The following is a 21,685-nucleotide window of genomic DNA, read 5'->3' as shown; positions in this document are numbered from 1 at the left end:
ATGAAAGCCGGAAGAAGCTAACAAAAACAAAACCTTGGAGATAACGAAACGCATGTACCAAGTAAATTCAATTCAACTATTAAATCAATTCACTCATAATCTTTATCACATAAAATGTTGCTCAAAATGAATGCTCGCACACCATTGAACAAGAGCGTTCTATGGCCACACAAGAAAAAAACAAAACTCACAAACTAGCATGCAAGTGATAAGGGGAGTGGATTTAAAGATAAACAGTATAATTGAAGGGAAGGTAGTAGGGTAAATTGTCAAAGACCAGTCTTCTCACTTGGTGTATCCCATCACACATGTCATAACCATAAAATAACAAGCCTGTGAAAATTTGGGCTCAATTGATCATCGAAGTTGTGAGAAAGTGATAAAAGAAAAATACCCTTGTCGGACGAATTTGTGTGTGCTTTCAGATAAGAATAAAAGACTTCCAGCTAGAAGTCTTTTATTATTTAGGTAAGAAATTACCTCCGTCTCAAAAACTAGGTTACTTTAGAGGGAGTCGTTTCCCACAATGTTTTATACCATCAACCTCTCCCCATTACTCGTCACCAAGTAAGGTTTTATGCTAATAATTATTTTGGGTAATTACCAATACATGCAGTGTCCTCTACCTTTCAGGCATTTTTGTTTTTACCAAGAACATCTGTACTTACCGTTAGATCAGATTATTCCAAACTGAAGGCTCTAAATGACAGCTCTGTAGAGCCAAACATCAATCTCTGTAGTTGCAGGGTGGTCAGTTTGAAGTTTTTTAATTGCTCATCTATGGACAATCAATTTATAGTTCTCAATTTTGTTTTGTCTCCTCTTCATGATAACAATAATACTGGATTCTTATTATAGCGCTTTACCAAGTGCGCCTTGGGCATATCAGACTACAAGAACACTGATTGTTTGAAAATGATTTATAAAAGCAGAGTTATGTTTTATTTTATTTTTAATAATGAGACCCTTATGTATAGTTTTGTTTACAACTAGGGCCCAATTTCATAGAGCTGCTAAGCACAACAATTTGCTTGGCTGAATTTTCTTTCTTGATCAAAACAGGATTACCAACAAAATTTCTATTATTGCTTGTTACTAGTAATCAGCTGTTGTTTGCTTATCCTGAAAATCACATGGAAATTAGGTTGGTAATCCTGTTATCAAGGAAGACATTTCATGCTAAGCAATTTTCTGTGCTTAGCAGCTCTATGAAATTGGGCCTATGAGATGGGGTGCTGTCAGCAGCTACTGTCATATAAACACCTAAAAGCAAAACCCCACCCACTTTGGGATGTGATCAAAGCTCCTACTAATCTTTTATGCAAGCGTTTCCGAATGTTAGGTGGGGGGGAGGGGACTTCAGGAGTCATAGCACTTATAACATACAATGGGCCCGGTTATGGTCACCTGGGGTCTAAAGGCAAAGCTCTTGACGGGGGAGGGGGGGGGGGTTCAGGGAGAAGAGGCCCCTCCCTGTCCTCCGAAGGACTGAAGCCCATGTTATAATAACAGGCCATATTATATCAACATGAAATCTAGAAAGAAAGACATATTTTTGACTTTTTATATTTATTTAAAGTGTACTGTAGCTGAATGCCTGCTACGACCAACTTTATTCACTGTCATACTTTGCGATCTTTACATCCAACAGGTTCATGATTTACTCAATGACAATACCTTTAATTGTGTAAAGCTACTTTTATCGACTCGTACCACGTTCGAGTCCCTTTAACATTATCCTTATTATATACAATAAAATTAATTAAGTTTTCAATTACAATCTGTGGATGTGAATGCATTTTAATAATCTTAACAACTCTAAATAAATTAATATACATGTGATAAAATCTAAATAAACACAACATAGATAACATAATAGAGATGGAAAATTGAAAATGAATGAACTGTAAAGGGCAAACTAATGATTTGAAAGATACCACAACTATAAGTTATTAATTTCTGTGTGTCAGACAAACAACCAATTAATTATTCTCAAAATAAGTGCATTGCAATTGAGTAAAATGTTTGTTTATAAGTAGATTTTGACAATAAAACAAACTTCCTGTCTCAATAATTACATGCTATTTAAAAAGGCAGTGGACACTATTGGTAATTACTCAAAATATTTGTTAGCATAAAACCTTTCTTGGTGACGAGTAATGGGGAGAGGTTGATGGTATAAAACATTGTGAGAAACGGCTCCCTCTGAAGTGCCATAGTTTTCGAGAAAGAAGTAATTTTCCACGAATTTGATTTTGAGACCTCTGATTAAGAACTTGAGGTCTCGAAATCAACCATCTAAAACGCATACAACTTCGTGCGACAAGGGTGTTTTCTTCTTTTCTTGTTATCTCGCAACTTTGATGACCAATTGAGCTCAAATTTTCACAGGTTTGTTATTTTATGCATATGTTTGGATACACCAACTGTGAAGACTAGTCTTTGGCAATTACCAATAGTGTCCACTGCCTCTAAATCTATTGGGTTTTGATATTCATCCTTCGTGGTAAATCCTTGATACCACAAGTCATTATCTGTAATTAATATTACAAAGAGACTGAATTTTATGCTGATTTACAACTATACTCGTTTATATTGTATTATATAATTTGCCAATCAATAATGACAGCTGCTTTCCAACAACCAGTCCTTTTAAAAATACATAGATTGAAACAGATCATTTTTTGAAGAAAACAAAGATGGCGGCCGTTTTTGTTAAAGATGCCTGCCATTTTTCAAAATGGCTGCCATGTTAATGTTATGCCTTTTCCACATCCAAAGCCAAGAAACAAATTTGGCCCAACCCTTTCCTCTGTTAGCACAGTCCTTTCATTACTGTAAACCATTTCTACTGACAGGTTTATATATAAACTAATGTTTACATGTTTCAACAAAACCACTGAATTTAAAGACAAACAATCACATTGCCCATCTACAATCAATAAATAAATACATAAAAAGTGACAATTTAATCCAGCACCTTGTCCTTTTTTACCACACACTGTGTTCTCAAACTCAACAAGCCAAGCCCTTCAGACAACAGTTTTGGTCCTGCCTTACAACTTGCTGCGTGTTCGGACGTGACTTATGTACATCATAAAGTTTTTCCTTTTCAACAACCAATTAATCAAAGTTATGTCAAATGATAATAGAAAGTTGGAATCCGACATAGTGAAATTTCTGATGACCACATTAGTTCCACTGAATAAAAATGTCATGCAAAAGGCATGCACACAATGGTAAAGACCAAAGTTTTTAATACTCCGTCCCATCTTTAAATCATCCCAAAGTTGGGATTGGTGACAAGTTGGGAGAGCCCATTAACTTGATATGGGATTGTTCCAACTACAGTTGGGAGAGCCCAAGTTCTATAGTCATGATAGTTGGGTATGATCCCAACTGCAGTTGGGACAGCCCAACTATACATGGGATTGCATGATAGTGATGTACCATGGAGCATAGTTTATTTCTCCATGGATGTACAAACCACTGTACATTTAAACGTGCAACGCTGCTAGTATTTTGAGGTAACGCGCATGTTTATTCATATTTTGATGCCCCAAGAACAGCTATCATCCAATGCCCGCTTCCTTTTGCCTCAGTGAGGCTACTGTTTGAGGATGTGACATCAAATACAAGGGGTCTGTTAGCGGGCCTTTAAGTAATATTCGATCCTCTCAAAGTTTCTCTCAGCTAACAGCGCTGCGACTAGTTCCAACCACAGTTGGAACAGTTCTAAAACTGGGCACATTGATGCAGTTTATAACACACCAATCAGATACACTGAACCGACATGTGTTACACTTTTACCTTGAATAAACCAACCATTTCCTGTAAGTTTAGTTTCATCATTATATCAACAGTTCAACGGTTTTGTAACAGTGTTTATTGTACAAGTAGAAAGCATGGCATGTGTTTTGTTTAGATCACTTTTCCATGTCGCAACATTGTCAAATACTTTTGTTTAGTTGTGAACTGTGGTGCAGACTAAGTGCATTCTTTTGAGGGGAAATGAGTACTTTAATACAAGCTTCATGTCCATTTTGAAGTGATATCTTAGTCGTCAGCAAAAATGCTATTTTCAATGTATTTTTCATTAAAGTAACTTTTCTGATACTACGCATCCCCCCCCCCAAAAAAAAAAAAAGAAAGAAAATGCTACCCCTCCAAGAAAAAAATAAACTGAAGTATGATACTGTAGTGATACTCCTCAGTAGGCCAACATATAACTTGTATTCTTAGAATTAAATAACTGAAAAGACCAAAGTGTGATACAAAAAAAAACTTTAGAAATTTCAATGGCACTAAAAAAAAAAAGGGAGAAATTAATTAATGTACGTTAACCGCAAAACTCATGTCCCTTCCCCCCCCCACCCCCCTTAAAAACAGGAAAGGAAATAAGGAACAGGACATTAAATATCAGGAAAGTGAGAGTGACTTGTTGCCCATATAGATGTTGTCTTGATTGGGGAGGCTGTTTTGTGTATTAGTCACTGGGCGGTAGAGGGCGCAACATTTACTAGGAGGGACTTGGCAAGTCTACGTATCTGGATCACAACAGGGCCCAATCTCATAGAGCTGCTAAGCACAAAAATTTGCTAAGCATGAAAATTCTTCCTTGGGATAACTGGATTACCAACCAAACTTCCATTTGTTGCTTTTTTGCTTGTTACTGGTATTCAGCTGTTGATTGCTTTAACCTGAAAATCACGTGGAAATTTGGTCGGTAATCCTGTTTTTATCAAGGAAGAAATTTAATGCTAAGCAAATTTGTGTGCTAAGCAGCTCTATGAAATTGGGCCCTGATGTTTGTGTGATACAGACATCTCTTCTCCAGTCATTTGTGTTGCGCTATCGGTGACAAGGTGAACAAAACGAGCAACGCCAATCAAAATTTGTATGTAGATGTGTCAATCCTCTTGTCTTAAAATTTTTTGTTAGGTGGCTTACCGTACAATAATTCTTTTAAACTAGTACAATTTCTTCTGCTGTACCGTGGTGTGGTGTGCCACAAAATTAATTTCGATACAGAACAGCAATTTGAGAAAAGGACCAAGTAATGATGCTACAATGTATGTGCATCATATAACTTGTACAATTTATGATGCAGTGTTATTAAAGTGTTTTCATTACGACACAGATACAAGATTGAATAACATATCACAGAGATCAACAGACACAAACTAACTTAACACAAACAGGACGATTCAAGACATCACCATCTATGGATGAACTTAACTGATCAGAAGTTGATTTTTTCTGATCAACAGTGGTTGATTATTCTGATTTGGCTTCATTATTATAACTTCATTAATTAATGTTAAAAAACTAAGCAAACTAAATGATTTGTTCAAAACCACATAACTTTTAACGATCTGTGTGCACACTGAATTGCATTGTTACCCCAGGAATATATTAAGACAAAGAACTATTATAAAGAGTTTGGTACGAATGTTGTTTGCACATGAAGTAGAAGTGCACAGCCACAATCATGGTTACACATTTTGGGTAAGCTTGGGCGATATCGATTTATTTTATTCACGATATATCGCCGACAATATATCGTGATATTCGATATAATCGCGACTAATTAAATTTGACATATCAGTCTTCAAACTCCAAGTGAAAGTTGTAGAAGAGACAGTCAAAGCATAAGAGAGGTGTTCTAATGACCTATTCTTCTGGTTTTACTCCAAACCTATGGGGTGCAAAATGTCTCAGCTAGCAAATACATCATGATATTGCAATATTTAATCGATATTAATCGATATTTAAACCGCTATATTGCGATATATTTCGCGATATATCGCGGTATATCGATATTTCGATTAAAACCAAATCGAACCGATATCGAAATCATTTCCAAATTAATACCGCGATATTCGATAATATCGTGATATCGCCCAAGCTTAATTTTGGGTGTCCATTTTATGAACAAAAGTTTTAAAACTTCTGATGTAGCAATTACTTATTTCTTTATATACATCAATTATTATCAATCGCTGTGTCGATGATGAATAACAAGTGCTTGAGTTTGTCGAATACAAGATCTTCAAAGATTGACTAAATATTTAACTGTTGTTCATACCTGTATGTTGTCATCGCGATAGGAAGTGTACCATTGATTGTGGCTATGCACTGGGCCCAACTTCATAAAGCCTGTAAGCGCAAACAAACTTGCTAAGCACAGAGAAGGGTTGCTCAAAGGCAGTGGACACTATTGGTAATTACTCTAAGTATTTATTAGCATAAAACCTTACTTGGTAACGAGTAATGGGGAGTTGTTGGTAGTATAAAACATTGTGAGAAACGGCTCCCTCTGAAGTGACGTAGTTTCGAGAAAGAAGTAATTTTCAACGAATTTGAATTCAAGACCTCAGATTTAGAGTTTGAGGTCTCGAAATCAAGCATCTGAAAGCGCACAACTTCGTGTGACCATGGAGCAATGCTCCATGGTGTGACAAGGGTGTTTTTTTCTTTCCCTATTTTTTTTTACTTTGATGACCAATTGAGCTCAAATTTTCACAAGTTTGTTAATGTATGCATACTATGTTTGTTGAGATACACCAAGTGAGAAGACTTTGTCTTTGACAATTACCAATAGTGTCCAGAGTCTTTAACAGAAACTGGCCAGCCAATGTTTACATTAATGAGACTGGTGCCCCACTCAATTTTTGCTTAGCACAGAAATTTGTTTCAGCTTTATGAAATTGGGCCCAGAAGTGTTTTGTCGTGTTGGCACAGAGTGTTTGTGACTAGCGAGTCTCATACGTTGATAAGAGGGCTGCGTCCACTGGCTCCATACATGACGGGCAAGTAAAAGATCTCATTAACCAATCATCAATGCAGTTCTTGTGATACGTATGCATGCATGGTAGGTAACGTAGACCGTCTCCCATCTGGAAATCCAACATACAAATAACACACCTGGCAAAAAAACAAACAAATGAAAGAAATGAAGGTCATTTTTGTTACATCATGGTTACATAACATGTCGCAATGAGTGTCACAGTAAAAATAAAAATAAACTTCAACAAAGCTTTACTGTTTCTAGGAAGTTTCCCTGTAAGCAGGGACCAATTTCATAGAGCCACTTAACAGAAAACATTAGGCCCTGATGTTTTATGCTACCGGAGCGGTCATTAGCACAGTGTCTCTTTTAATTTATAACACTGACCTTACATGTTTGTAAACAAAGCAAAAGTCACTTTATCGTGTCGGCGGTTCTTGTACAAAGATCAGGAACACAACAACATAAGTAAATTGTGGAACACGAACTTGCACTGTCAGATTTGTGGAATGAAAAGTTGCTTACCAGTAGAAAGCTTCATAAAATTCGGCCTTATTAATTCTTTGGCTAATGGCCATGTCACATGAGACAGTTTACTGCCAACCAGTCTTCACAACAACATTCACTATGTTAATTTCCCCACAATTGTCTTGTGGCCAGTAAGATACTAATAGAATGTGTGTTGTACTGCTGCAAAGTGTTTTTGCACATACATGTAATATAAATTCATTTTAAGTTAAAGACTCTGGACTTGGTAATTGTCAAAGACCAGTCTTCTCACTTGGTGTATCTCAACATATGCATAAAATAACAAACCTGTGAAAATTTGAGCTTGATTGGTCATCGAAGTTGCGAGATAATAATGAAAGAAAAAACACCCTTGTCACACGAAGTTGTGTGCGATTAGTTGGTTGATTTTGAGACCTCAAATTCTAAATCTGAGGTCTCAAAATCAAATTCGTGGAAAATGACTTCTTTCTCGAAAACTATGCCACTTCAGAGGGAGCCATTTCTCACAATGTCTTATACCATTAACCTCTCCCCATTGCTCGTCACCAAGTCAGGTTTTATGCTAATTATTATTTTGAGTAATTACCAATAGTGTCCACAACGCAGTACAAACTGAAAATCCAGATTTCAGAAAGTACTTTTTTATAAGCAGAACCTCTTTTATCACTTCATTATTAATATTATTATTATTATTATTATTACTATTATTAATATTATTGTTATTATTATTATTATAATTACTTACTCTCTAGCCTTCTTAGTGCCATCATGAAGTCCGGTTGGCAAGTGCTGTATAAGGCCTATCCTCTTAGCGATCTTCACCTGTTCCTCCTCTGTGAGTTGACTGACAGTACGTCTTTGATTTGGACTCAAGTGATACACTGGGGCTTCTTCCTGTTAATCCAATCACATGCGCATATTAATACATACATTAACATATGCGCATATATTAAGAAACAAATTAACATATAGGTACAAGTACAGAATGCTTTAGGCAAAGGAAGGTTCCCTTTGATGATTTCGCACTATTTATCCAATCACATGTGCATATATTAAGACACACATTAACATATGCGCATATATTAAGAAACAAATTAACATAAAGGTACAAGTACAGGATGCTTCAGGCATGGAAGGTTCCCTTCGATGATTTTGCGCAAGTCCTAGAGTCAAACTTCCGCTAGCAGAAGATTTTGTTGCAGTTCCCGACCTCCAACAAATTGTAGCAATGTTTCAGAAGATTTCACTTTGACCTTGGACAGTCTACGGAATTTACAATTTATAATAACATTTTACAACTTTGCTACACAAAAAAGGAAAGAACCCCTAGAATTTTGGTGTAAAGCATGCTGAATTAACAAGGTCTGTGGTGTTTATTTTGGCTTTAAAAGCCCATTCTGGAGCATTCTACATGTTTATATTCTGGAAGTTTCTTGTGAAATGAGTAAAAAAAAAAGGCCGCAGTTCTTGCACGAACAATTAAGTTGTAACCCTTGGTGTTTGACAGTGGTGAGGTTTGAAGCTTCCAACTCACAATGTATGAAATGTCTTTCAGCTTTCAGCTAGCATTCAGGTAAAAAATGGTTTGAAATAAATTGTAATAATTATTGTTTGGATTGAACATTGATGTGTGTAAATCACTGTATACTCCTGACTTACAATTTTGTAATTTTGTTTCAGTTTGTACAGAATGAGCCTTCATGATAAGACTCTGCTTGCCGTGCAAACAGAGATAGACATCCTACCACCAGCCAGCTGGGGCAGGGCAAACTCCATCAGGGGTATTTCCTGTATGAGAAAGTGCAGCCTCTGATCAATGAATAGTGCTTGGACTTTGGAGTTGGACCGCTAAAAAGTAGTGAGTAATAGTTTGTTTGTTTTGTTTACACAATCTGCAACACACAGACTGAGAGCCTTGAGTGTTGAGCTGTAATAAAGCTCCATGTTGAGAGTTACTGCTGATGAAAAATGATGAAACTAAACTAGGGTCCAGATCCTTTGGGGTATATTGAAATGACGGCATATTTACCTTTTGATTGCATTTTTTAATTTATTTTCAGTCGATAATTAATTTTATCCTCGTCGTCTTACTAACAATAACAAATTAACATGTATCTGTATAGGTTTTAATGGTTTTTTTTTTTACTTTTACTCAGGTTGTTACTTTCTCTTCAATTAAATTTCCTTACAAATTTGTTTTCCTATGTTTTGCTTAGCTTTTGACTAGCACCATTCGTTTAGTGCCCTAGCTATAGAGCTCCCCATGGCTTGATTTAAGGCGCTATAGTATAAGTTTTGGTAAATAACAATTGAATAAACTCCTCTGCTGGACATTGAGTGCAATGCAAGGAGCTTTTTGAAACAGTATCTTCAAACATAAACTATAGACTTTGACTTTATACGTTTATGTTGGTTTACTCAGCAGGAGCCACACGTTTTGACGTAAAGCTTAAGGGTGGTTAATTTATTTGGAGGGAAAAAAAATACATTATTCTATTTACCCAGCAGATTGTATAAAAACTAAATTTTGATAAAACTTCAAGTTCAAGATTGAAATGTTCTCATCAGCCCTGAAGACAACAAATTTACAAGAATCAGCTGTTCAGACATGTATTTTTATTGTCATGATTGATAGCCAACTATCCATTGAGGTAGAAACCAACCAAGTCAAACCCCAAAAGGTTATAATAATTATTGCAGACTCATCATGTTTACTTTAGTTGTTACACCACATTCATACATAACACACGCTATACCTCCATGACTATACAAACCTAGTACACTGAAATGAGTTATTTCCTTCCCGGTTGTGTGTAGAGCCTTTGTTTATCAACTCATGTACAGTCTTTGTTATCGTTTTTTACCTGATACGGTGGTGGGGGTCCGAGACGATCCGAGACATGGTCCGATTCTTCGTGTAGTAAAGACAGATCATCGGCCGCATGGCCAGTCAAACAGTTCCCCATACTAACTGAGTCCCCTTGAAAAAGGAAATAACTGACTCTGTTGTTCTCCTTCTCTACATAACTGGCGACGTACGAGGAACAAACATTATTTTTCTCTCCGCGAAACAGAAAAATGGCGATAACATTTAGTTCTCCTATCGTCACTGTGTTTGTTTCTGCACTATCTCACATCACAATAACACAACCGCTGCACACCATTTTGTGTTGAACAGTGCGCATACATAAATAGTTCAGTAGATGTACACAAATTCAGAAATAAATGGTCAAATTGAGTAATGGTTTATTTAGAATTTACGAAACAATGTTATTTGTGATTATTGGTTGTGGAATTTCATTCTAAATTATAGATTATTTGGGTACTTTTAAGATAGACTATCACTCCGCGGTGCAATCCCGCTAGTCATCAATACGTCACTAAAATAATTGTAAACAGTACACTTTTACCGAGTGGTGGCGCTATAATATAAATAGCGGTTTGTTTATTATTGTTCTGCAGGGTGCGCCATGCCACTGAGAGAGATCAGTGGGGTGAACAGGCGCATACTAACCTTTTTGTTCATGTGACCACAACAAGTGGAATACAAATAATAACTTATCGTAGCTAGGTAGTATCTCAGTTTTTATGTGAAGACTGAAAACCGTAGGTTTTTTTTAATACTTAATCTGCCAAATTGTTATCATTATTTGTTTTGGCAGGTCAGCTCAGCCGTTGATTTTGCTATAGTTACCTCAAGTGCCATAAAATTACCAACCCATGTTGTCATTAGGCTTGCCCGGTGGCTTGCAAGCCCAACCTATAATCAAGTCTCTCGAATTAAAGTTTGTGCACATAAGCCCAGTATGTTATAACTTTTTTTTTATAGAACACCGACACTTTGAAATGGTGTTTCTGTCCAGTAAACTATAAGATATGACTTTCGGACTAAAATTGTTAAACAATTGATTTGCCAAAGACTATTAGCTTTGTGAATTATATGCTGTCCCAACTGTAATGGTGACATATGTGTGGTTATATTCAGGATTGCATCACTTCTATATGCAGCGATCATTGTATGAGTGCTATCAACAGCGTCGAAAATAGCCTGGTAACATTAATTTGGACACATCATGCATCATAGTCGTTGATGCCCGTATAAAAAAAAAGTGCACAAAAACACGATTGAGCTAAGCCGCCTTATTTAGGACTGGTTTGTAAAATAATGTGCCGAATGGGCTGGACAGTTTGTCCGGGGACTACATAAAACGTAACATTTAAATTCATTATAATAACTTATAAAGCCAATGATGGGTTTACCACTAATTATGTACATTCTTATATTATATTAACCACTCCACGAAATTACTATATCGGTCGAATATCTTACCATCTCAGGAGTTCGCAAGACCGTACACTATAGCTTATACTCTATCCATCTGGCATTGTTTGTGGCCGCTGCTCCTAAAACCATGGAATAACATATCTCATAGTCAACCATGATCACTTAATGTGTGTAAAGACAGTGGACACTATTGGTAATTGTCAAAGACTAATCTTCACACTTTTTTTGGTGTATCTCAACATGCATAAAATAACAAACCTGTGAAAATTTGAGCTCAATCGGTCGTCGAAGTTGCGAGATAATAATGAAAGAAAAAACACCATTGTATAACAATTCAATTTAATTCAATGAACATTTATTTTCATGTCGACAATAACAATTAAAGCATATACTAGAAAACAAATATCGATGAATATAATGATGAAGGACAAATGCAATGAATAGAATTTGAAGATAATAACTACAAAAATTAACATAATAGTCAACATGCAGGGAAAAAGTTAACGCAATAATGCTTTTGGATATTTCCCTGAGACAGACAAGGACTTGGACGACAAAGACATACAAAGTTGTGTGCTTTCTGATGCTTGATTTCGAGACCTCAAATTTTAAACTTGAGGTCTCGAAATCAAATTTCGTGGAAAATTGCTTCTTTCTCGAAAACTATGGCACTTCAGAGGGAGCCGTTTCTCACAATGTTTTATACTATCAACCTCTCTCCCCATTACTAGTAACCAAGAAAGGTTTTATGGTGATAACCATAATTATTTTTGAGTAATTACCACTAGTGTCCACTGCCTTGAAATACAAGTTTAAAAAACGTTTGTACTGTTAGTGCTCTTTGGATTTCCCCAAATTTCTTTTGCTGCCGAATGTAAAATGCTCGCTATAATTTATTGACAGTTTGTTACTGGAGTCACTGACTTATATAAGGCTTGGAATTTCTTACGTTTACGCGGCAAGGCAATGTTTTGAAAAGGGCACCTCCAAGGGAGATTTTGAAAGTCTATGGCAAAACTGTGAAGGGGCACCAAGGCCGGTGTCGCATGCTATTATGTCCTCTATGCAATACCATCCGGAGAACATTATTGCATTATTATGCAAAAATGTCCGCCGGACGGTTTCGCATATGCAAATATGTCCGCCCGGACACTACTGCATACTGCAATTGTGTCCGCCCCCGTGCAAAACCGTCCTTGCAATAAATTAAACGTCCTTGGTCGACGCAACACGTTCGCCCCCTTGTTTTACAAGCTATAAGTCACGAATGACATGGGAAATGTTCGGCCGTTGGGTATTCGCTGCAATAATAAACTACGTGAATATTCATGGTGCATGTAGGTTCAGTGCATGCACGCTTGCTTACCGCGCACCTGTACATCCATCATCTCCGCAGGACGGTTTTTGCATGGCCCGGACACGATTGCATATGCAAAAGTGTCCGGAGCGGACAGTATTGCATGGCGGACACAATTGCACCTTACACCGGACAATACGAGGGGCAACAAGAGGTAGTTTCAGACTTGATATCGAAGTGGGCTGGTCTTTCCCCCAAATCAGTGCATTGGGAAGCAAATCAACCCTAGATAAATTACACAATGCAGGCTCAAGCATGCACATTATAATTCGATAAATTTAATGTTTACTTTAAGGCCTATGATTTACTGCACGAAGTTCAGTATTACTGTGTAATCCGGTCCTGACACTGTACACAGTTGTGAACTTTAATACATTCGAGTCAGCCTTGCGTATACACATCTTATACAGTTTTGTTAAGATGACCAAATCAACATTTCCTTAAAGGCTTACTGTCGGTAAAATGTCAAAGACATTCGCGATTTCAGTATTCTCGATTTCCAACATTCGATAAATAAAAAATTACTCCTTTCTCGAAAACAATGGCGCTTCAGAGGGAGCCGTTTCTCATGACGTTTTATACCATCAACCTCTCCCCATTACTCTTCACCAAGAAAGGTTTTATGCTAATAATTATTTTGAGTAATTACCAATAGTGTCCACTGCCTTCGAAACATGTAAACAAAATAATAATCCATAAATCCACGAATGTTTACTCTGCCAAATAATTCGCTGACAGGCATATACTGTAAGCTGATTATTGTAGACGGTGAACTTTAGTCCACCTATCAAAAGGTAAATATGTCTTGACGTACCCGGACATTGTGTGTACCCATTGAAACGTTGTAATAACCTCCGCTGCGTTCTGTGCCTGAAGTGAACTCCACAATCATTTTCATGCCCGGTACTATTGTATATGTACGATTGGTTGTATAACCTTTGGGGGAAAAGGTATAGGGTCATATACAATTTATTATACCAGCAGAACAGCAAGATGGAACTTACTGATGTCGAATATATGGACGAACTTTGTTGTGGGATTGAGAATAAACTGGGTGCCTCTGTCCCCCATTGCCTTCTACGCCCGATGTTCGATAACTTCAACGCGCCACCGAGATATACGTCGTCCAGTGGCGGTAAAAGTTTTAATCGAACCCCACCGGGATCAGTTGAGATGCTAGCCGCATCTCAACGGTGCAGTACCCCCGAGGTACACCAGCGAAAACATGATGGCAAGATGGCGCCGGGATTGGAGGAAGAAGACATGCATGGAACTTCTCCCACTGATGACGTCACACTGAGGCATTTGTCTCCCGTAAAACAACTCGTTGTCAAACACGACAAGCTGCAGGAAAGTTGTCACAAACTCAAGACCTCTATGGTAAGTTTTTCTATTAATAAATATTTTGTGACAATAACTAGACTTCATATTTTAATGGCCAAACGAAGCCTCCCCATTAGGCCAATAAGTTCAAGTGTTAATTTAACATAATTGCAAATTATGTGTTTTATGTTGGTTGTACTTTGCCTAACAGAAAACAAGTAATTAATGTTTGACAATCAAGTGCCAGTTAGACTCGTTGAAAAGATTCCTTATTACCCAACGAAATGACACAACACAGGCAGTCATAAAAGCGGAGAGTTCCGTGTGCTCTCTAAGCAAGTTCCGAGTTGGAATTGACCTGGATCCGGGTTCCCCGTTGGGCATGAATCATTTCTGGGCCAGTTTAACTTGGAATCTGTGTAAGTTATGGCACAGAATTTGGTCAGAATTTGCAGTTTCAGAGTAAAACAAAAAGTAGTTTTGCTACTTTCCGGGTCACTTGACCCGGAAATTTGTCCGCCCCTGGGACCCAGAATCCATGTCCACTATGACCCAGAAGTAGTCATAGTGATGACGTGCTCTTGGACCCACCTGTCTATACTCTAGAATCGTGATCTTCCCGAGTTATTAAGCTCTGGGTCCAATTTGCTTAACAAAAATTGTATGCTTAGCATATATGAGCAGGAAACCAGTCACAATCTGTACATGAGACATGGTATTTTGGCTGGTAACCCTGGTATGGTAAGCGTAAATATGATGGCTTAAGGCTACTTATTTTAAGCAGCTCTTTGTAATTGGGCCCTGGTTTGCCAGATCGGGTGACAGGTTTAGTGATGTTTGGAACAAACCGCGGTAATATTTATCTCTTCTATTTTTAATATTTCCAGAGTGCACTGAGGGCTGTAGACTTGGGCTTGTTGAAACATTTCCTCACAATTTACGATGCCATTGAAGAGCTACGCTGGATGAGTGAGTCATATGATATGAGTGATTCGTGTGAATCTATAAATTCATCCATGTGTGAGTCCATCGAGCAAATACACGAGAAGTGGATGTCAGAGCGCCGCCAGTGGCAGTCTGCGTCCAGCCGAGATCTATCAAGTTGGAGAGATGACTCCCGTAGTAACTTATCCCGTACCAACATGGGGAGATTGAATAGTGTTGGGGCGAGCATGCAGCCGCAGGCGAACGGTCAGCAGACCAGCCGTGAGTACGGTCTGCCGAGCTTGCAGAATACCCTTTGGAGGTCTCCTCAAACAGAGATGAATAGTAGTTTCCCGCAGCTCCTGCCAGGGGGAAGTTGTGACTTTGAGAGGCAGCGTCGTTCCAGCGTTGACCATATCCCCAAAGAAGCACCCCAGTCGACGCCGTCACCAGGCACCTTAAGAAAACGACGAAGTTCGTCCGGAGCCCTAGAAGCAGGAATCACGGAGAAAAATGAAAAAGAAGGATCGGAGATGACTGCTGATCCACATGCTAAAAAGATAGCCAGGCTCCAACATTCCAAAAGTTCTCCTGCATTCGACCCGCGGTATGATTCAATTCAAGTGACAAATACAGCAATGATTTAAGTTTGTTTTATTGCTCTGTGGGTGAATCTGAAGCTGCGTTTAGATTAATAAGAATAGACATTACTACAGCTTATAGACTCTTGGACAATTCAAGTTCAGGGTATATTGAGATGTTCGTCAAAGGCTTTCCTTTATGGCAATGGGAACCTCTGAAACGCTAGGTGGCAGCAGACTTATTAATTATATAGAATGCGTTCGATTAGCGTTGAAGTCATTTGTGGGGCTCACCCGGGTCAGCCCAAAATGTCTAACTTGTGGAGTGGGTCATTACTTGGGGCTGACGAGGTGGTCATGTCGTAAAATGGCCACCATTTCGTGTGTAATTCAGCCGGACATTTCCACATGGTTTATTAACACTTACTCTCACCCTTTAATCAGCGACTTTGTGTGAGCAGTTAGTACTTTTTTATTCGAAGACAGGTACTTTTTTTATCACTGTGGGTGTGTGAAATTATTTAATGTTGCAGTTTTACATTGAAAATATTTATTTTATGACGTTTTCGTGAATCAACAGTTATTTCGGACGTAATGCACACAGAGAAAACAGTTCCGGTCTGGTCATGCCAAGATGCACCGGTGTCAATGCTGGGGAAAGTTGGCGTTCGATTAGCTCGTGTCTGGGGCCTACTTGGATGAGCACCCGGGGTCGAACCGGGGAAGCTAATGGAACGCACCCATTGTTTTCGTAGTTCTGAGCATGCACACAATACCACGATAAATATTATTATTTACTTGGTAAGTCTGCTTCCACATAGTGTGCCCCCCCCAACCCCCCCCCCCCAAAAAAAAAAACCCCACAAAACACAAAACATTGAGACGAAACGTCTTAAAGGCTACTAAATTTCAACTAGCAACAATAATTTTCTTTTCGAGAGATTTCTTTCAACACAACACCCCTCCAGCTATGAAATGGTAAGGCCCTCGGGTAAATAACTCCTTATAAGGAGATTGCTGTGCGCGTCGCGCGTATCGCGTGATGTGGCACTACTGCCCCGGCCGTTGCTCTCGACCAATAGGAATGAAGAAACTGTCTTATAAGCACAGGTGCAAGCTCGCGTGTCACGCCCATGGTTCAACACTTTTTACAGGTGTTATATCATCCGTTATAACACCCCCACGTGATGCCCTCTCGCCCAATCAGAATGGATAAACTGTCTTTGGTATTTATGAATATATTATCATAGCGGCAATTGTTGAAAGTGATGTACAATAAATAAACAATGTTCCAAGTTAATTCTGTTTTTGCAAGTCTCCAAATAAGCAATATTCCGGATGGAGTTGGCAAGTTTATTTTTTATTAGAAAAACCAATAATGTTATAAGAAGGCCCGGTCACCGTAACGAACAGTGTTCAAATTATAATGTATAGGTTTTTTTGAATGAGGATACACAGAATATCACTCTTAGTCGGTAAACGTGGCCTCTTCCAGCTTACCGAGTTGGAGGTTTCAACCATACTTCGTCGTTTTCTTGCAATTATAACGTCGGCCTCTGTTGTCTTTGTAATTATATCACTAGCCTACGTTTCAAAAGTAAAATAAATTATTAATATGCGGTCGATGTCAGTATCAAAGGATTCCACATTCCAGTTACGCTACTTGGGTGTAAAGTTAAGGTATATCAGGTTCAGAATAATTTCCATACCATTTGTAAATATAAACGGGTATGACTCCAATCAAATCAACTGGGTGTAAACTCATGGAACCAAAGGGCATCACTATACGCTACCTGGGTGGAAACTCGTGGTATCAAAGGGCATCACTACGCTACCTGGGTGGAAACTAAAGGTATCAAAGGGCATCACTACGCTACATGGGTGGAAACTCAAGGTATCAAAGTGCATCTCTACGCTACCTGGGTGGAAACTCGTGGTATCAAAGGGCATCACTACGCTACCTGGGTGGAAACTCAAGGTATCAAAGTGCATCTCTACGCTACCTGGGTGGAAACTCAGGTATCAAAGGGCATCACTATGAAACCCGGGAAACTCAGGTATCAAAGGGCATCATTACGCTACCTGGGTAGAAACTCAAGGTATCAAAGTGCATCTCTACGCTGGGTTGAAACTCAAGGTATCAAAGGGCATCACTGTGCTACCTGGGTGGAAACTCAAGGTATCAAAGGGCCTCACTACGCTACCTTGGTGGAAACTCAAGGTATCAAAGGGCATCACTATACGCTACCTGGGTGGAAACTCAGGTATCAAAGTGCATCTCTACGCTACCTAGGTGGAAACTCAGGTATCAAAGGGCATCACTATGAAACCCGGGAAACTCAGGTATCAAAGGGCATCATTACGCTACCTGGGTAGAAACTCAAGGTATCAAAGTGCATCTCTACGCTGGGTGGAAACTCAAGGTATCAAAGGGCATCACTGTGCTACCTGGGTGGAAACTCAAGGTATCAAAGGGCCACACTACGCTAACTTGGTGGAAACTCAAGGTATCAAAGGGCATCACTATACGCTACCTGGGTGGAAACTCAGGTATCAAAGTGCATCTCTACGCTACCTGGGTGGAAACTCATGTATCAAAGTGCATCTCTACGCTACCTGGGTGGAAACTCAAGGTATCAAAGGGCATCACTATGAAACCCAGAAACTCAAGGTATCAAAGGGCATCTTTACGCTACCTGGGTGGAAACTCAAGGTATCAAAGTGCATCTCTACGCTGGGTGGAAACTCAAGGTATCAAAGGGCATCACTGTGCTACCTGGGTGGAAACTCAAGGTATCAAAGGGCATCACTACGCTACCTTGGTGGAAACTCAGGTATCAAAGGGCATCACTACGCTACCTGGGTGGAAACTCAAGGTATCAAAGTGCATCTCTACGCTGGGTGGAAACTCAAGGTATCAAAGTGCATCTCTACGCTACCTGGGTGGAAACTCAGGTATCAAAGGGCATCACTGTGCTACCTGGGTGGAAACTCAAGGTATCAAAGGGCATCACTACGCTACCTGGGTGGAAACTCAAGGTATCAAAGTGCATCTCTACGCTGGGTGGAAACTCAAGGTATCAAAGGGCATCACTGTGCTACCTGGGTGGAAACTCAAGGTATCAAAGGGCATCACTGTGCTACCTGGGTGGAAACTCAAGGTATCAAAGGGCATCTCTACGCTACCTGGGTGGAAACTCAAGTATCAAAGGGCATCACTATGAAACCCGGGAAACTCAGCTATCAAAGGGCATCATTACGCTAACTGGTGTAAACTCAAGGAACATCGATTTAGGTTTACCACTTTTCAGAGAGTTCGGAAACTGTGCTACCTGGGTGGAAACTCAAGGTATCAAAGGGCATCTCTACGCTACCTGGGTGGAAACTCAAGTATCAAAGGGCATCACTATGAAACCCGGGAAACTCAGCTATCAAAGGGCATCATTACGCTAACTGGTGTAAACTCAAGGAACATCGATTTAGGTTTACCACTTTTCAGAGAGTTCGGTTCTTCAGCCATCACTGATCGACGGCGCCGGCTCGCTTCTGAAGGTAATCAGAAATAGATAAAGATACACAAGTCATTAATAATTGGGTGGTCGGGCAGGGGTCCCGAAACGATTTTTCGGACCGTGCATCTGCATGGCCTTTTAATACGACTTTTGGTATAATACAAAACACTGACATCAAATGTTTGTTACCTTGTGGTCCATAGAGGGGTTACACGACGATCCACTCTGCATCGTCATCTAGATGCAAAACCGACTTCAATCTCGTCTTCTGGCTCGAAGTATTTACTCCAGAGCTCTTCATTATTGAAAGAGATCACGACACTTGATGGAATCCTTGAAGCACATGCTCTGTTGACCATAGTTGAAACCGGCTGTAGGTTTGGTACCACTGATGGGACCACTTGCAGCCGTTTCACCATCGACCATATCTTATAGAGAGATGAATGCAGTGAAAGACTTTGTTATTATCTTTGCTACTTCATTTAAATTTGTTCAATTCAAGTACACATTTATTTCCATACTTCCATAAAAAAAATATCGACACGTATGGAGCGTCACTGTGTGACGGACATGACTGTGCGCTATATAAGAAGTCACAATTATTATTACTATTATTTATTATTATAACATTTTAATGCTACTTAAAAGTAGCAGTAAGCAGGATCATTGTAATGTAGTATGGGGCTGTTTTCATAAAAAAGAGCAATGCTTTCACATGACAGAGGGCGCACTTCATAAAGCGTGCGCGACTCTTCTCACTTGGTGTATCCTCTATGGTGTATCTTAACATAATTATGCATATAATAACAAACCTGTGAAAATTTGAGCTTGATTGGTAGTCGGAGTTGCGAGATAACTATGAAAGAAAAAAAACACCCTTGTCACACGAAGTTGTGTGCTTTCAGATGCTTGATTTCGAGACCTCGAGGTCTAAACTTGAGGTCTCGATATCAAATTCGTGGAAAATTATACCTCTTTCTCGAAAACTATGTTACTTCAGAGGGAGTCGTTTCTCAAAATGTTTTATACCATCAAGATCTCCCCATTACTCGTTACCAATGAGGTTTTATGCCATTGAGTAATTACCTATGTGTCCACTGCCTTTAAGCAGCTCTATCAAATTGGGCCAAGTACCTGCACTCTGTGACCCAACATAGGCCTAGATTATAATCAATTTGGTATACAACTGTTTTTAAAACAAGCTAACGTAAGGCTTCTGAAATATCAAGAGAATCGGGTACTTTTTCAAAATGTCCACAGAATTACATTAAACTTACAGGGTATGAAGATAATGATAATAAAAACGGCTTCTCTTAATCTTAAAAATTACTGCTGAGTGCTAGCTGTTGGGGACTGGTTGGGTGGGGGGGGGGGGGGGGCGAGCAGATGTCAACTTTTCGACCTCCATATTTTCTTTCCTATTTCCTATTAGTCTTATGCGCTTAGAGGCTTTTGCATTAGGCGCTTTACAAATGTCTTATTATTATTATTATTATTATTAAACATTACTGCTGAGTGCTAGCTGTTGGGGACTGGTTGGGTGGGGGAGGGGGGGGGGGGGGTGGCGAGCAGATGTCAACTTTTCGACCTCCATATTTTCTTTCCTATTCAGCATGATGCGCTCCAGCGGCAACAATTTTGCAATTTTGTTTCTCTTAGTACTAATAGTAGTAGTACTCTATCAACAATCACGATTGGGTGAAAGCCCGGCTTATGCGATAACATTTCAAAGAAGTTATTTTGTGAACTTGTTGATGACTTTGAATAAAAGGCAAATTCCCCTCACAAAAGAGGGGTGAGAAAACCCAACTGAGAATTGATTGGGTCAACAAGGTCAAGAAAATGAACCAATGAACAGTCTTAACATCAGCCCGTACCAGCAGTAGTAGCAGTGGGGTGTGAAGGTGCTAAGTGAAGGCGCTGATGAGCGGAGTGGGGTCGATCATCATACACAGTGGCTACCCTCGACGCGCAATCCCGAAAATCGCGCGCTGAGGCATAACAACTTTCATGAAAACTTTGTATCTTTTTATGATCGCGCGCCAAGATTTCTGATTTCCATTGCCCGACTACTTCTTTAAACTATAGACTTGACTCAAGTCCCAATCCCTTGTCTACAGTACATGTATACTGTTTTGTGGGACCACATTTTGACGGCGAGCGCGCACTACTGGTGACGTATTGTTTTATAAAAAGGGACCTCTCACACGAGAATGGGACTTGAATCAAGTCTAGAAACAGTATCGCCCGACCATTCCGCGCGGCCTTGTGCTGGTTTTACTGTGGGTAGTCGTTGAACTAAGGCCCCTGAGTACGAGGTCGCCAATCTGCAATGTATGACTAAACAATGTACTCAAACGTAAACCACAGTCCGTGTGTATTTGTATGCAGCGTGTAATATAA

The 21,685-nt window shown here is 39.2% G+C and overlaps 2 protein-coding genes across 3 annotated transcripts; one reads left to right on the top strand and one right to left on the bottom strand.

Annotated features, from left to right (window-relative positions):
• Nucleotides 1–6,558: 6,558 nt before the first annotated feature.
• LOC117298062 (RING finger protein 11-like) lies at nucleotides 6,559–10,437 on the bottom strand. Its single transcript, XM_033781292.1, has 3 exons — nucleotides 10,165–10,437; nucleotides 8,046–8,194; nucleotides 6,559–6,927 (listed from the first exon to the last, which is right to left on the bottom strand). Exons 1-3 carry the CDS (start codon nucleotides 10,264–10,266, stop codon nucleotides 6,756–6,758), a joined length of 423 nt encoding a protein of 140 aa, XP_033637183.1. The 5' UTR covers nucleotides 10,267–10,437; the 3' UTR covers nucleotides 6,559–6,755.
• Nucleotides 9,026–16,546, top strand: LOC117298061. 2 transcript variants are annotated; one of them, XM_033781291.1, is made up of 3 exons: nucleotides 9,026–9,158; nucleotides 13,927–14,322; nucleotides 15,153–16,546. In XM_033781291.1, the coding sequence occupies exons 2-3, from the start codon at nucleotides 13,936–13,938 to the stop codon at nucleotides 15,834–15,836; spliced, it is 1,071 nt and encodes a 356-aa protein (XP_033637182.1). In that variant the 5' UTR covers nucleotides 9,026–9,158; nucleotides 13,927–13,935; the 3' UTR covers nucleotides 15,837–16,546. The 2 variants fall into 2 exon arrangements, with proteins under 2 accessions (XP_033637182.1, XP_033637181.1); XM_033781290.1 differs by lacking the exon at nucleotides 9,026–9,158 and having other exon boundaries at nucleotides 13,794–14,322.
• Nucleotides 16,547–21,685: the final 5,139 nt, after the last annotated feature.

The sequence above is a fragment of the Asterias rubens genome, chromosome 12 (assembly GCF_902459465.1).
Source record: "Asterias rubens chromosome 12, eAstRub1.3, whole genome shotgun sequence".
NCBI lineage: Eukaryota > Metazoa > Echinodermata > Asteroidea > Forcipulatida > Asteriidae > Asterias > Asterias rubens.
The sequence above is the reverse complement of the archived record's forward strand: the minus strand, read 5'-3'. Positions and strand labels throughout refer to the sequence as shown.

Bases quoted from the DNA above. Each gene is read 5' to 3' on its own strand.
- LOC117298061 (XM_033781290.1), top strand. From the start codon at position 13,858: ATGTACGATTGGTTGTATAACCTTTGGGGGAAAAGGTATAGGGTCATA. The intron at 14,323-15,152 runs GTAAGTTTTTCT...TAATATTTCCAG, and splicing joins ACAAACTCAAGACCTCTATG to AGTGCACTGAGGGCTGTAGA.
- LOC117298062 (XM_033781292.1), bottom strand. From the start codon at position 10,266: ATGGGGAACTGTTTGACTGGCCATGCGGCCGATGATCTGTCTTTACTA. The intron at 8,195-10,164 runs GTAAAAAACGAT...TTGGATTAACAG, and splicing joins GACCCCCACCACCGTATCAG to GAAGAAGCCCCAGTGTATCA. The intron at 6,928-8,045 runs GTAAGTAATTAT...TTTTTTTGCCAG, and splicing joins GGCACTAAGAAGGCTAGAGA to GTGTGTTATTTGTATGTTGG.